The sequence below is a fragment of the Nothobranchius furzeri genome, chromosome 2 (genome assembly GCF_043380555.1).
Source record: "Nothobranchius furzeri strain GRZ-AD chromosome 2, NfurGRZ-RIMD1, whole genome shotgun sequence".
Lineage (NCBI taxonomy): Eukaryota > Metazoa > Chordata > Actinopteri > Cyprinodontiformes > Nothobranchiidae > Nothobranchius > Nothobranchius furzeri.
In genome coordinates, this window is record NC_091742.1 from 92,125,679 (window position 1) to 92,142,188 (window position 16,510).

At 43.0% G+C, this 16,510-nt stretch overlaps 1 protein-coding gene across 1 annotated transcript; it reads left to right on the forward strand.

Annotated features, from left to right (window-relative positions):
- Window positions 1–263: 263 nt before the first annotated feature.
- On the forward strand, window positions 264–14,471 carry LOC129154822 (gastrula zinc finger protein XlCGF26.1-like). The gene is made up of 3 exons (XM_054735053.2): window positions 264–520; window positions 664–776; window positions 12,873–14,471. The coding sequence occupies exons 2-3, from the start codon at window positions 767–769 to the stop codon at window positions 14,417–14,419; spliced, it is 1,557 nt and encodes a 518-aa protein (XP_054591028.2). The 5' UTR covers window positions 264–520; window positions 664–766; the 3' UTR covers window positions 14,420–14,471.
- Window positions 14,472–16,510: the final 2,039 nt, after the last annotated feature.

Consider the following 16,510-nt stretch of genomic DNA (forward strand, 5'->3'; position numbering starts at 1 on the left):
AGTCCAGGTTAGATGTGTCCACGTTGTGCTCCTGCTGTATCGTTGTGTGTCCCTTTTCTGCAGATCTAGAAGCAGACCCCTGTTCATCATTGATTGTTTATTTTTGTTTACTTTAAGTAATTGTTTGGGGAAGTCATCACAACCTACAGTATATGTGTTTATTAGTCCCATTCTGAACACACAGGTGTTTTATTCTGTTCCAGCAGGTGGCGGTAGTGCACCTTTACGCTGGTCACCGACCACCAGAAGAAGCAGAAACCGGAAGCTGCTAGCAGAGCTAGCTTGTTGTTGTTCTGGTGTGTGAGGAGAATATTTGAGGCTCTGCAGTAAAAATGTCTTCACTTCAGTCTCTGGGAGAGTTGATCAGCTAAAGCGACTAACTGCTGCTGCTGCAGAAATCTTCTCACCAGGCTGTGGAAACTTTCTTCTCCTCCTCAACAACTTGGTGGAGTTCTTTCCAGAACCAGAGAAGATATTCTGCGGTCTTCGTGACAATCGGAGCTCCAGAATCAGGTTGTGGGTGAGAAAAGCTTTTCTCTAGACTTCCTGCCCTCTGGATCTGCTGCTGTTCCTTTGGCCAGAACCAAAGCGTTGGATCTTTAATCTCCTGCGTTGTTCTGAAGCAGCATCTTAATCAGCTCTCCTGCTTTGTTTCTATTGCAGCTGTTAGCTAAACACGGCTAAAGAAAACCTGCTACCACTTCAGGATCATCCATCAGCTGGGACTGATTCATCGTGTGTTCTTCACCACCTGGACCTGGACAGCATGGACACAGGTAGGGCTGCCACCTTTCAGATATGTAAATAAGTAAATGAGTTGGAGAAGTGGTTTTTCTCTTAGACAGATGTGTTATTCACACAGGTGAGAAACATCTGTAAAAGCCAGATCTGGTGCAGGAAAATAGCTGAACAGGGAGTGGGGACACACTTTGCCTTCTGCGGTTGTAAATGATAATAATAATAATAATAATAATCATGGCCAGATTAACACTTTGTTGTGCCCTGGGCAACAATATTCAAGGGCCCCATCATCACGACCCAAGGATCACCATAATATGGTCACATACAGAATATTTTACTGTAATATGTAGTAAATATACTCAATACTTGAATGCCTGACATCACGTAACCCGCTCAGGGTAACCTTTGACCCACCTCCTGTGGACTGACCAATGAGGAGAGGGTCTTAACTTGAGGCCCTCTCTTCATTGGTCAGTCTGCATGAGACTGACTCTCAACTGACGTTCAGTCATAGGCAGCGAAGCGTCTCTGTGCAGCGCAAAAGCCCGGGTGGACAGTTTGTTTAATACAGGGTGATCATATTTCCATTTCCAAACAAGAGGACAGGGGATCTGTGCCTATGACGTCACACTATGGCAACGCCACACAAACCATGTTGGGACCCATTTTTTGTAAGAACTAAATTAATATCAGATTCTGCCAATAAAGGGCTCTAAAACAATTCATATGTAAATATTTAGCATATTTACTGCAAAATCTCATTTTTCTGCTTTAGTGCTGCAACAAGGTTTTATTAACAAGAAATTATAACTTTTGTTTTACTACAGCATCGGTAAGCTTCCTGTGCACAGATTATTAAGGATGCTTGTTTCAGCTGTGAGATTAGACGATAGGATCAATGAAAAAATAAGTTGTCACACACTCCACGGAAACTTTCAGAGAATCCACAAATAGTGGCTTTCAAATGATTTTGTTACTTTTTGCAAGTTTAGAAAAGAAGCAGATGAGACAGCATGTCTGATAATTTAGTTTTTCATCTGATAATATTAGAACATGTCAGTAATGTCTGAGGGGCTTTTATAAACACTTTATAACTAACACTCCTGGAGAGGGTATGGATTACACAGAGGCTTCTGGGGAGCCCAGTTTTGGGGTGGTGGGGGATTGCGGTGGTGGTGTTGGGGTGTGTGTGTGTGTTGGCGGGGGGGGGGGGGTAATTTTTGCCTTGGCCCCCAAAATGTCTTGAAACGGCCCTGGGTGTGTGACTGAGTTTTGAAGGTGATCTGAATTGTATCAGATGTATAAATATTACATGTGTGTAACTTATTGTTTTATACAGGTAAAAACGTGTAGTTGGAGATAAATTCAGATTTCAGGTTTCAGATTTATTGGCCAAGTAAAATTACATTTACAAGGAATTTGTCTTCGGTAGATGTTCGCTCTCTAAAACATACAACAACCACAATAAATGAGAAAAAAAATACCTAAAAACACATAAGAACATGTATACCCACACACATGTTCATTTACACCCACACATATATACATATATACATACACACACACACACACACACACACACACACACACATATCCATAAGCATACTGATTAAGTATTAAAAACTATAGTAAAAGGACGGTAAAAGAATCTACAGATTCAGGAGAGAAATGGCTGAAGGAAAGAAACTGTTCTTGTGTCTGGTAGTTTTTGTGTACAGCGATCTATAGCGTCTGCCAGATGGGAGGAGATGGAAGAGAGTAGATGCAGGATGTGTGGCATCCTGGACAATATTCACTGCCTTTTTCCTGGTCCTGCTGATGTACAGTTCCTGGACAGAGGGCAGCTGGGCACCAATGATTTTTCCTGCTGGTTTTAATAATACGCTGTAGTCTGCATTTGTCCATTTTTGTGGCTGACCCAAACCAGACAGTGATGGATGAGCAAAGTATGGATTCGACTGCAGCAGTGTAGAAGATGATCAGCAGCTCTTGTGGTAGGCCGTACTTCCTTAGTTGCCGTAAGAAATACATCCTCTGCTGAGCCTTTTTGATGATGGAGTTGATGTTTGTTTTCCACTTCAGATCCCTGGAAATAATAGTTCCCAAGAACTTGAATGAGTCCACCATTGACACTGGGCTGTTGGATATTGTGAGGGGGGGGGGGCAGCACTGTGGGAAGCTTCCTAAAATCCACGACCATCTCCACAGTCTTAAGGGTGTTACCTTAAGACCTTAAATCTACCTACATTTTACTTTTTGTTTTGTTTTCTTGTTTTTATTTAACTATTTTCCTGTCCTGTCTGTCTCTCATCTTCCTGCATCTCCTCTTAATTCTCCAGAAAAACTGCTGCCTGGATTCTTACTTTTTCACCTCATCAGTTACTTTTGAGCAGATCAAAGGGATCTCCTGACCGCAAAACGGAGAGCGTGTTTCGTTGCTGCGTCAGTGAGGTGAAACCACCGCAGCACCGCGCAGCACAGGTGATGAGCTCCGCAGTAGCAGAGCGCTTCAGGCACAAATAAGACAGAAAATAGAGAACAAGTGCGGACACGAACGATCGTGTGCTAATTATAGTTTTTTGGTTGCGCCACTTTGAGAATGGACCGTGCGCTGGACGCAGCAGCCTGGAGCTCTGCACACCAACGATCATCGCTGTATGTGCTCTCTGCTCAAAAGAGTCCATAAATGATGTAATATACAGTGGGGCAAAAAAGTATTTAGTCAGTCACCGATTGTGCAAGTTCTCCCGCTTAAAATGATGACAGAGGTCAGTAATTTTCATCATAGGTACACTTCAACTGTGAGAGACAGAATGTGAAAAAAATCCATGAATTCACATGGCAGGATTTTTAAAGAATTTATTTGTAAATCAGGGTGGAAAATAAGTATTTGGTCAATAACAAAAATTCAACTCAATACTTTGTAACATAACCTTTGTTGGCAATAACAGAGGTCAAACAATTACTATAGGTCTTTACCAGGTCTGCACACACAGTAGCTGGTATTTTGGCCCATTCCTCCATGCAGATCTTCTCGAGAGCAGTGATGTTTTGGGGCTGTCGCCGAGCAACACGGACTTTCAACTCCCTCCACAGATTTTCTATGGGGTTTAGGTCTGGAGACTGGCTAGGCCACTCCAGGACTTTCAAATGCTTCTTACGGAGCCACTCCTTTGTTGCCCGGGCGGTGTGTTTGGGATCATTGTCGTGTTGGAAGACCCAGCCACGTTTCATCTTCAAAGCTCTCACTGATGGAAGGAGGTTTTGGCTCAAAATCTCAGGATACATGGCCCCATTCATTCTGTCCTTAACACGGATCAGTCGTCCTGTCCCCTTAGCAGAAAAACAGCCCCAAAGCATGTTGTTCCCATCCCCTTGCTTCACAGTAGGTATGGTGTTCTTGGGATGCAACTCAGTATTCTTCTTCCTCCAAACACGACGAGTTGAGTTCATACCAAAAAGTTCTACCTTGGTTTCATCTGACCACATGACATTCTCCCAATCCTCTGCTGTATCATCCATGTGCTCTCTGGCAAACTTCAGATGGGCCTGGACATGCACTGGCTTCAGCAGCGGAACACGTCTGGCACTGCAGGATTTGATTCCCTGCCGTTATAGTGTGTTACTGATGGTGACCTTTGTTATTGTGGTCCCAGATCTCTGCAGGTCATTCACCAGGTCCCCCCGTGTGGTTCTGGGATTCTTGCTCACCGTTCTCATGATCATTTTGACCCCACGGAATGAGATCTTGAGTGGAGCCCCAGATCGAGGGAGATTATCAGTGGTCTTGTATGTCTTCCATTTTCTGATAATTGCTCCCACAGTTGATTTTTTCACACCAACCTGCTTGCCTATTGTAGATTCACTCTTCCCAGTCTGGTGCAGGTCTACAATTCTTTTCCTGGTGTCCTTCGAAAGCTCTTTGGTCTTGGCCATAGTGGAGTTTGGAGTCTGACTGTTTGAGGCTGTGGACAGGTGTCTTTTATACAGATAATGTGTTCAAACAGGGGCCATTAATAAAGGTAACGAGTGGAGGACAGAAAAGCTTCTTAAAGAAGATGTTACAGGTCTGTGAGAGCCAGAGATTTTCCTTGTTTGAAGTGACCAAATACTTATTTTCCACCCTGATTTACAAATAAATTCTTTAAAAATCCTGCCAAGTGAATTCATGGATTATTTTTCACATTCTGTCTCTCACAGTTGAAGTGTACCTATGATGTAAATTACTGACCTCTGTCATCATTTTAAGTGGGAGAACTTGCACAATCGGTGACTGACTAAATACTTTTTTGCCCCACTGTAGGTAGAAAACTTTTTTCCGGCTCCCCTTGATGTGTAGGATATACAGCTCCCCCATCCCTGCTCCTGGATGAAAAGCCGGACATTTTCGTCAATACAAGAACTCCCAGTCCGGATGCCCCAGACAGAGAGTGAAAAGTGGACATGTCCGGGGAAAACAGGATGTATAGTCACCCTAGTTTAATATTAAGTGGGAGATTACAGATACAGTATCTTAAATGGCCTGTATTTGATACAGCGCCTTCTAGAGTCCTGGAACCCCCCAAGGCGCTTTACAACACAATCAGTCATTCACCCATTCACACACACATCCACACCCTGGTGGGGATGAGCTACTATGTAGCCACAGCTGCTCTGGGGCGCACTGACAGAGGCGAGGCTACCGAGCACTGGCGCCACCAGTCCCTCCGACCACCACCAGGCAACATGGGTTAAATGTTGCCCAAGGACACAGCGACAGACTGAGCGGGGCTCGAACCTGCAACCTTCCGATTACGGGGCGAGGACTTAACTCCTGTGCCACCGTCGCTCCAAATGGTTAATCCGGCCTTGATAATAATAATAATAATACATCAAACTTATTATATAGCGCTTTTTAGATCACTCAAAGAGGCTTCACAAAAAAAGTAATAAACAGATAATAAAACAAAATGAAACATCAAATCAAAGATACTTTATTAATCCCAAAGGGAAATTAGAGTTTCAGTACACACAATTCAGAGATCAGACATACATGGGCAAGACACATGACAAGAATTGGTGACTGTGGTCATTTGCAACCATGAGTCGCGCTACCTTAATAGAGATAAGAGGGTTACATGAGGATTGGTTCAGGTGGAGGGGGGAAAAAAGCCCTTCAGAGTTAAGCTTGGTTTATGCTTGACGCATTCACTTTCCGCTTGGTGATGCGGCTCGTGGATGGAACGCGCTTCACAACTTGCAGCGTTTATGGTTCATGCGGCTTGTCTCTGCGGTGAGCCAATATTCTCCCAAACTGAACGGGGCAGCATGGAGCTCTATGGCATGCATCCAACACTACACCATAGTAGAAGTAAAAATTACTGTTGTTTACATCATGGCATTCCAGCATTTTTAACAGCGTGCTCGTCTTTTCCGACAGTGCGAGCTATTTCTCTCCAAGAATTATTAACATGTTGATCACGGTGATCTCTGATACAAATGTCTGTATTTACGAACCTCTGCCATACTAGTTCTTGCCAGTCCGCCATTTTTTTCCGCGTCCAACCGTCCGCGTGGTTAGAAAATTTCCTAGGTGTGCGGTGCGGAAATTTTGAGCCGTGCGGAGGCACGGTGGAGGGGCGTGGTTGTTAAAATGACGCAATTTCGCCGCGCGGAGACGTGCGGCCCTCGCGGATGCGCGTCAAGCATAAACCAACCTTTACCCTCCATAGGGAGGGCAGCTTTGCTCTGCAAAAAAAAAAAAAAAAACCCACCTCAAACAGATATGCAACAGACAACACAACATAAGTGTCCACTAGGTGGGGTGGTGGGTTGGGACTCTACCACTTCAGTTCCTGCAGCCACGATAAGCAGTGCATGTCACCTCAGTGTGGATAGGGGGAGGAGCATTGAGGGTTGGAGGGTTGCAGTGACCCTGGAATGTTTCAGCGGCCGTCCCGCCCAGGCTGGGATAGGAGACAGAGTTGAGTTGCCATAGCGACGGCACATTCCACATATCTTCTGAGGGGGGAGTTTTCGTTGTAGCCTTGCTGGCTCAAGGGCGCCAGATTCCGATTAGAAATTGTTTTGGGGCCAGACAGAGATAATTTCCTCTCTGTCTTACAGTTTGTTGGTCCTCAACCTCTCAAAATCCCAATAATGGACATTAAATTATCCCAATCCGTGCTGATTCGTCCACTCTCGCCTTGATGGCATCCATCTTTGTGCCAATGAATGAATCTCGGCCAAAGTCCCAAGCTTATGATTCATCTCGACAATTATGCGAGTCTGTGAATTCACAGCGCGGTGCAAACCATCTCTGAGCTCCGGGATCCGGCCAGTATTCCTCGACAGCTCATTAATTTTCCGGTAAGCCAGGTAGCCTCCAATGCTGATCAGCAGGAAACCCGACACCAACACCACGAATATCCACACGTCTTCAGAGTCCTCCACAGACAGCTGGTCTGTCCCGGAAGGGCATCCGGGAGCCCCTTCTCCCGTTCTCATCGTTGAAAAAATTTTATCGACCGCGTTGAGTGACCAACTGACGAGATCCATTTTAGTGAATTCCAGTTTCCAGAAAAAATACAGAAGCAGCCGTGCACCCAGCACACACAGACAGACAAAGGCCTTGAGGATAAGATATGGAGGAGAGGAGAAGTAAAGCGTCTGCACCCTCCAAGAGCCGGAGGAAGAAGTAGTAAACAGACTGGGGGATGCTGGGTTGATCTTTAAGAGAAGGCCAGTTTAAAGAAGTGGGTTTTAAGCAGTGACTTAAAAGTAGAAAGAGAGATGGCATTCCTGATGTTTAGTGGGAGAGAATTCCAAAGTGTGGGGGCAGCGGCTGCAAAGGCTCCATCCCCCATGGTGCCATGTTTTGTTTTGAAAGGGGAAAGGAGGCTGGAGTCAGCAGGACGGAGGTGCTGGGAAGGAGAATGGCGATGGACTGATTATCTTTTTGATTTAAAAGTTGTGAAACTATTCAGCATTTCCGTGCTGCAACAAATGATCTGCAGCGCTAAAGACAAAAACAAAATGCTTACTGCAGCCTCCACATGTGACTCCAGAGTGCAGTCGCTAAGTCAGCATGCAGCTCAGTGAATTTAATGTCCTAGTCGAGTGGGTGGTGGTCTTATGGAAACATGAGAGCAAGTCAAATTGCAACTTTAAGAGCACTCTGAGCTACAGTTGTTTTTCTACAGATGTTTTTGATTCACTCTTTAGCAGTTGTCTGACTTTTCAGTATAATTGTCAGTAACATAACCTGAGTAACACGGGCTTTTGTTGGTCTGGAACTAGTAAGCCTACATTTTTTATTCACCTCCCAAGAAAAAGTCTCTCAATTCAAAAGAGATTTCCTGTAATTTGAGTCATTTTTGATTTCACCAACTTAAAGCATTATGGGCTCGACACACGGGAGGCAACATCGCCTCTCCTCCATTCATTTTCAATGAGACATGCGCGACAAAGCGATAATCGCGAGTCTCCCTCCTACTAAGCGAAACGCGAAAAACGTGCGTGTGAAATTTTGCGCTCGTGCACGTGTCGTGCATGGACGACCCAGCGACGCGATCCCAGAAAGTTGAAACATTTTCAACTTTTCATTGCTGTCGCTCAGACGAGGACCAATCAACGGAGGTTTCATTCACTGACCAATGAGCGGGCGGGATGCTCCGTACACCTCCGAGCAAACATGGAGGAGAAGCTGATTGTTGCTGTGACGGACTTCCCCGAACTTTACAATATCTCTACGAAAGAATATAGAGATATTCACAAAAAGGCCGCGGCATGGGAACTTGTTGGTGCCAGAATTAACACATCAGGTAAGTGTACTTTACGAACGCTAAAGGTTTTTGTAAGTTTATCTAGTGCAATAGCAAACCTAACAAAACACGTTTATGCATGTACAATCTAATAATTTAAAATGTCATTCTTTTTGGGAGACAAAAAATATTATCAATAATTGTTTTTCTAGCGTTTTTAAAAAAAATTCTACTAATTTATTGGATTGCTTTATTGGTTGTGAAACATTTCTTTTACATTTTATTAGGATGATCATATTTTTACTTTCAAAAAAGAGGGCTCTTGGCCCAGGACGGAAACACTTCCAACTGTACTCCATTTAGTTAAAGAAAACTTTGCTTTCAACATATTTAAAGTCTTATTTCTGAATTTTGTGAAAAATAAATGCTCCCTGGATGCGTAAAAAAATGATCAGAAAGAAAAGTGGAAATGTTCTGAGAAAAGAGGGCATGTGGTCATCAAAATTTCAAACAATGTCATGCTGCCAGGTGAGGAGAAGTAATCACAGAATTTGTCTCTTATTTTATAAGTCTCTCTGCTTGAGTTGTTGGATCCAGTGTGAGGGATGGGCTGCAAACCATCATTTGTTGTCATGTTGTCAGTGAGTGATGCTTGAGGTATAGCTCTGTCAACCTCACCATTTTTCCGCATGTAGTTTTGAAGAACACAGGTGGCCTTCACAATACGGTCGGCTTTCTTTGGGCAGATACCCAGAACACGTCGATACACACGCCACTGTGTAGAAAGGATGCCAAATGCATTTTCTACTATTCTTCTGGCACGAGACAGGCGGTAGTTGTAGCATCTGTTGTTTCTCTCTAGATTTTTACCTGGATATGGTGTCATAATGTGGCGTTGAAGGGAGAATGCTTCATCTGCCACCAGTACGTGTGGCATTGGACCCAGGTGCTCTGAGCCTTGTAGTGTGGTGTCTTCAGGTATGCTCAGTGTCCCAGCCTTTAAGTGTTTCCCCAGGGGAGACTCTGACAGTATGCCCCCATCACTGTTTCTCCCATAACCACCCGCATCAATAACTCTAAACATATAATGAGCATCTACCACAGCTAGAAGGACAATAGAGTGGCTGCCTTTGTAGTTGTAATATTTAGAGCCAGAAGATGGAGGCGCTTGCAACACAACATGCTTTCCATCAAGAGCACCTATACAGTTTGGAAAGTTCCATCTTTCTCTGAAACCCTCTTCAATGGCGTTCCAATCTTCCATTGTTGGCTCTGGCTTGTATTCAGGCTGCAGCACATCCCAAATGGCCTTTGAGACAAACTGTTGAGTGCCCCACATGGTAGTTGAAACCAACAGTGGAGGAGTCCCCGGTTGCAAGAAATCTGAAAAAGGAAAAATGACATTAGTGTTTGTTAAATGGTTATTAAAATTTTTTGTATTAGTAACATTATATCAGACTTTTACTTCAATTTTAAAGTAAAATACAGTGATCCCTCGCTACTTAACGGTTCGTTTATCGCGGATTCACGACTTCGCAGATTTTTCCTTTGGAGCCTTATTCAAGGGAAATTCGCCGATTTGCGGTATTTTTCTATGCGAAATATCAAGAAATTCCTGTTTTTTTTCATCAATTTCATCATAAAATGCACTTTTTGTAATAAAACTATTAAAAAAAAAGTAAAAAAATTTTATTCTTGAGTTTTACCCACAAAAAGAGAATTTGATCATACGATAATTCAATATAGTACTGTACTGTAAATATGGTGTCCCTACTTTGCGGATTTTCACCTATCGCGGCCGGGTCTGGAACGCATCTACCGCGATAAACGAGGGATCACTGTATTGATAAGATTATGCATTTTTATTCTGGTTTTGCAGGTGAGGAGGCCAAAAAGCGGTGGAAATATCTAAGAGACATATACATGCGAGTCCGCAAATCTCTGAAAGAAAAAGAGTGGTTCAGCTGCTGGCGGGCAGAAGACTTGGAAGTACTATCAGATCATGTCCTTCCTGGAGCCACTCCTCAAAGAACGAGTCACAAGTGGAAACCTAACAGCAGATGACCTCCAGCAAGAAGAGGAGATCATATTGACCCTGGAACCAGCACCAGAGGATGAAGATTGCTCTAGTGTTTTTTCACACAACCCTGATATGGTCAGTGACACCAGTAGTCCATCCTCACTTGACCAGTCATTCCAGCAACCATCTTCAATTCAACAAAACACACCAGTCAGCTCATGGAAAACGAAAGCGGCCTGCTGACAGATTAGAAGCAACCATCCTCAACAGGTTCGACAACATTCAAGCCCAGCTGAAGCAGGGTGATGAGGATGAACTGTACCTTCAGAGCCTTTTGCCAATATTCAGGCGTCTGACAGGAGCTAGAAAATCTGTGGCCAAGGTGGAGATCATGAAAGTGCTCCACAAAATTTGAATTTGGAGAGGAGTGACATTTCTACAAGTTTATTTTTTTGTAGTTCACCTGTTCTACACACAGCATAGTCTGTGTATATTTGTTCTTTAATACAGACCCAGAGGGCAGTCAATTGTTATTTAATTTTAATTTAATATATTGCAGCAAAGCACATTTTAGGCACTGCAGATTATATACTATAATTTTCTTTGTTGTAGCCTACCTCGTTTCGTTCAAGTCGAGTGCTGTGAGTTTTAAAAAAAACTTTTCTACTTTCTATATGTTGTGATACATTATGAACATTACAAATGACTACTTTACACAGTGTCATGGTACACTCACCTAAAGGATTATTTGGAACACCATACTAATATTGAACAGATGTTCCTAATAATCCTTTAGGTGAGTGTACATGAAAATATAATTATTGTTTATCATATTAACTTACCTTAGACAGATAGCAAGTCGTTCTTCTGGGCTTATTGGTTCTCTCATGTTTGTGTGAATCTTCTCTATCTTTGGGGTTACTAGGGTGAGAAGATGGGCAAATAGCTCTGGGCTGAGGCGAAAGTAGGTCCGGAATTTATCAGGGTCGTCCTTGAGGTCCCTCATTAAATGATGGTATTCTCCGTTTCTTTCTCTGGTTTTTAGTATGGGATGAACCCATTCTCGGGTTTTTTTATGTAGTAAAATCAAAAGGGAGATTTCACACAGCTCTAGCAGCACCTTGTGAAACATCACATCTACCGCTTTTTTACTCTGAACCGATAAATAACCTTAATTCCCTCCAACCTGAAACAGCCAATCAAAACAACGGAAGAATCGATTTCGCCATGGAACACGCGTCGACGGCTTTGCCGCTGCCGCGGGTCGCTTCCTGTGTGTCAGGTAATAAAAGCGACAGCAACAAATTTCACTGTTCGCGGTCGTTTGTCGCCTCCCGTGTGTCGAGCCCATAAATCCAGGCGTCTCCAACCTTTTTGGGCTCATGAGCTACTTAATGAAAGTACAGAAGAGCTGCCGCCATACGATGTGTTCAAGTCCATGTGTCAATGTGCTTATGTTAGTTGATTTCTCTGTATTTCAATACATCAATATTATAAAAAAGTACAAGGAAGATGGCGAGATTCTTAAAATCAATCTAAACAAAATATTTTGTTTATTAACTAATCAGATACTTTCAGATAATGAATAACAAATCTACTTTCTGTGAACGATTAACCTGTCAACAATAAATGCTTTGCTGCATTTATTGTTGACAACATTAAAGCAGGGTTGGAGGTTTAACCTTTTTCCCTGCCTTTGGATCAGCGGGTCTGACGGATGAGCAAGAGAGAGAGAGAGATTTAAAAATCGTGTTTTATTCCTAAACGGGACAATCAGCTGAAACTGTTGAGGGAAATTTTTTGAAACTAAATCACAGGAGATGTCCAGACTTTGGAAGCCTGTTAATTGTGTTATTAAGCGAAGGGCATTTAATTTGCTTTAACGACATATTTACGCACAGAGGACTTTACAGTTGCCCACAATATTTTATTGAGGATGTTTTTCTGAAACCAGGTCTGTATGACCGACATCACCTCGTCTTTAGAAGCACCTGCAGCCGCTGATATCAGAAACGGGGATCCGCGCTGCAACCTGAGCAATTAATCAATTCCACATATTTCCAGTAGAACACATTTGCTGAAAGATTTGTGCAATAATCAGATTTTATTTTACTTCCACAAAATGCTGATTTTACATTAGATATTACGAGAACTGGGGAAGGCTTGCCATCAAATTAGAAATCCGTCCCTTGTTAATTACAAGTCAGGCTGGGCAGCTCACTGGCTGCTTCCAGGCCAGCGACTTTCAAGAGTTACCGGTAGCCTGCAACCAACATTTTGGAGACCCCTGCAATAACACAACTCTCATATGTGTGAATTTAAAGTTACAGCAGTCGGTATTTCACGTTATGTGTTTCTGTTTCCTACAGATGTTCAACAGATGGTGCAGGTTAAAGAAGATCCTGAAGAACAGAGTGCGGGTGTGTACCAGCAGGACCCAGAACACCTCCACATAAAGGAGGAAAAGGAGGAACTCTGGACCAGTCTTAAGGGAGAACATCTCTGTTTGAAGGAGGAGACTGATTCTGCCTGGTTTCAGTTCAGTGCTGTTTCTATAAAGAGTGAGGATGATGAAGAGAAACCTCTGGTTTCACAGCTTCATCAGCAGCAAATAGAAGACAAATATGTTCCAACCAGCAGCTCATCTGACCAGATGACAGCAGAAACTGGTGGAGGAGCAGGAACTAGCAGGAACCCAGATCTGAACCCTCATGAACAAACATCTGATTCTTCAGAGACTGAAGTTAGTGGAGATGATTATATGAATCCAGACTCTGGGATGTCAGACTCTGGGTCTGAAACTGGAGATGAAGGCCATGACTGGAATGAGAAAAGGTCTTCTGAGTCAGATGTTAAGACAGTCAACATATCTTTTAGCTGTCTTGAGTGCGGTGAACGATTTCATGACAAGCAGTCTCTCCAGAAACACATGAGAGTAACCAGTCATTCAGCAATCAGGTCTTCCAGCTCTTTGGTTAATAAAAAATCTGTTGGACTTAAGCAACCTGTAGACTCATATAGGGAAGTCCAGAAAGAACTAAAATCATTTAGTTGTGGTGACTGTGGAAAAATATTTGGTACAAAATCAAGTTTTAACAGACACCAGAGAGTCCACACAGGACAGAAACCTTTTGCATGTGAGCTCTGTAGAAAAAGATTTACCCAAAATTCAACATTAAACGATCACATGAGAGTCCACACAGGACAGAAACCTTTTGCCTGTGGGCTCTGTGGAAAAAGATTTACCCGTAAGTCAAATTTCAACCGTCACGTGAGAGTCCACACAGGAAAGAAACCTTTTGCCTGTGAGCTCTGTGGAAATCGATTTACCGAAAAGTCGACTTTAAACAATCACACGAGAGTCCACACAGGACATAAACCTTTTGCCTGTGAGCTCTGTGGAAATCGATTTATCGAAAAGTCGACTTTAAACTATCACATGAGAGTCCACACAGGACATAAACATTTTGCCTGTGAGCTCTGTAGAAAAAGATTTACCAAAAAGTCAGGTTTAAACAGACACATGAGAATCCACACAGAAGAAAAACTGTTTGCTTGCGAGCTCTGTGGAAATCGATTTACCCAAAAGTCAGCATTAAACGATCACATGAGAGTCCACACAGGACAGAAACCTTTTACCTGTGAGCTCTGTGGAAAAAGATTTACCCAAAAGTCAACTTTAAACAATCACATGAGAGTCCACACAGGACATAAACCTTTTGCCTGTGGGCTCTGTGGAAAAAGATTTACCCGTAAGTCAAATATAAACAGTCACATGAAAATCCACACAGAAGAAAAACAGTTTGCTTGCAAGCTCTGTGGAAATCGATTTACCAAAAAGTCAAGTTTAAACAATCACATGAGAGTCCACACAGGATTGAAACCATCTGGTTGTGAGCTCTGTGGACAAATTTAAAGTGACGGTGTGTACTTTCCCTGGCAATAGGGGGCAGTACAAACCTGAATGATTGCAAGCAAGCAGTATTTTTGTGTTCAAGTAACCCCTGCTTTCCACCGGAGCCGTCAGCAGCACGTCATAGCTGCTGATAGGAACCGCTGTGGTCAACAGAACCTTTTCCACTGGAGCCGTCAGCAGCGCGAGTCGGCCGCCTCTCAGGAGCAGCATGTCGCGGCCTTTACGCGCTGGTTCTATTTTCTACGCGCGACGCCTCTGAAACGGGTAAAGTTCGACATTTTTGGGGAAGGAAAGACAGGAAATCGTACGCGGAAATGGCGAGAAGCTCCCGAGATTTTCAGAATAAAGAAACGTACTGCCTTCCGGCGTCTTAACTTTTAAGAAAAGTTACTAAATGTGCGGCCCCGTGAGAAGTAAGTTATCAACTAGCTAGGGGTCTCCTTTGTTTTTCAGGTCCGTATTGGCGATTATAAAACGGACAGAACATAAAACACAAACCTTTTGGAGCCATGTTGTAGTTTTCTCCTGCTTGTTGTTGTTTACTGACGAAGTCACTCGTGTGACTTCGTGCTCGGTCGGTGACAGCTGCTCCCCTGCTGCTTCGCGTCTCGTGGGAAGGGCCAAGCAGCAGCTTACGTGAGCAAGACGTGCTGCTGACGGCTCCTGTGGAAACCCGGGGTAAGACTTTACCAATGTAAAGTGAAGGCTATTAGGATCAAAAACATCTGCACTTTTCAAACATGTACTTTGTCAGATCTCTGCTGCAGGGGTGGGGGTTGGTTGTTTGTGCTCCCGACTGACCCATGTTCAGTTGTGTCAAGTATTTTAGACTTCTATGTTTTTACACTGCTTTTAACTCATTCACTGCCAGCCGTTTCCTTGTCAGAAAAGCCCTTTGCTGCCAGCATTTTTCAGCATTTTCACTGTATTTTAAGAGTCACAGATTGTTGCGCGCTAGGACGATGCAAATGCCAAAAATAGCTAAACAAAGAGTAGACTCACCTCTAAAATCTGGAAGAATCCGCGTGTTTCAAGCGTTATCCGTTTTTTAATAATCCATTGTTGAATTGTTATCAGCAGAAGCTTTTCCGGTTTGAGCCTAACTTTTTTTACAGCGACGGCCCAAAACGATCTGCTAACACATGGATTTTCTGCTTCCTGATCACGTGATGTGTGACGTACGCAGATGAAGATTGGCTTTAGAGCTGGGATGTTTGTTCTTACAGTGCGGAGGCTCGTTCCGACGCCCACACTGTAAAAAAATTGGTAGTTCATGAGTTAAGTGTTATGGTGGTAGGGTCAGGGTCAGGGTTGAGGGGGTTACAGACAAGAGTGACTTCTTACTAGGCTTCCAGCAACAAAATGGGGTTTAATATAACATTTAGTTGACTTAAAAGTGCCTCTAAAAGCACAACGGATCCTTAGCACAAAAATGTCTTTTAGCAAAAGGTGTATCTAAAATTATATAATATTTTATAAGTCTCTTTTTTATATACACTGATTCCATCCTTTGCTTCAGTTTTCACCAAACACAATAAAATATAGACCCATTGCATATTATTGTTTACATCCAGGTAACTGAGCACATCCACACTAGCTGGAGGGCTAGAACCCCATCTCCAGCCGTTACCCAGAGCTGTATCTCCATGATTTAAGTTAACAAAACAAAACCTAGGCATTTACATATGACTACTTTAGATTATTTAACACATCTTGGTGTAGATGAACAAAAAATAAACATCTCTAAGCTAATGATGTTTAGCACAAAACTTCCAGATGAGTTTGAAATAGCTAGCTAGCTAGACGACAGTCGTCCGAACTGTCTGTCTGGAGTTCTCACCGCTGAACCGAAGGAGTGTAAGGAGCATAATTATATAATAAAAGTCCTTAGATGGCAGCTATAATATGTTTGTTTCTGGAAATGTGAGGCGGATATTTTTACACGTAGTCTTCAGTGTTTTATATCTAATTCTACTGTTCATTTTTGTTTTGTCCTTTATTGCTGTAAAGCATACTGAGTTGCCTTTGTTTGGCAAATGTGCTATATAAATAAAGCTGTCTTGTCTAGTCAAGTCTCAGTTTTTCACAGAT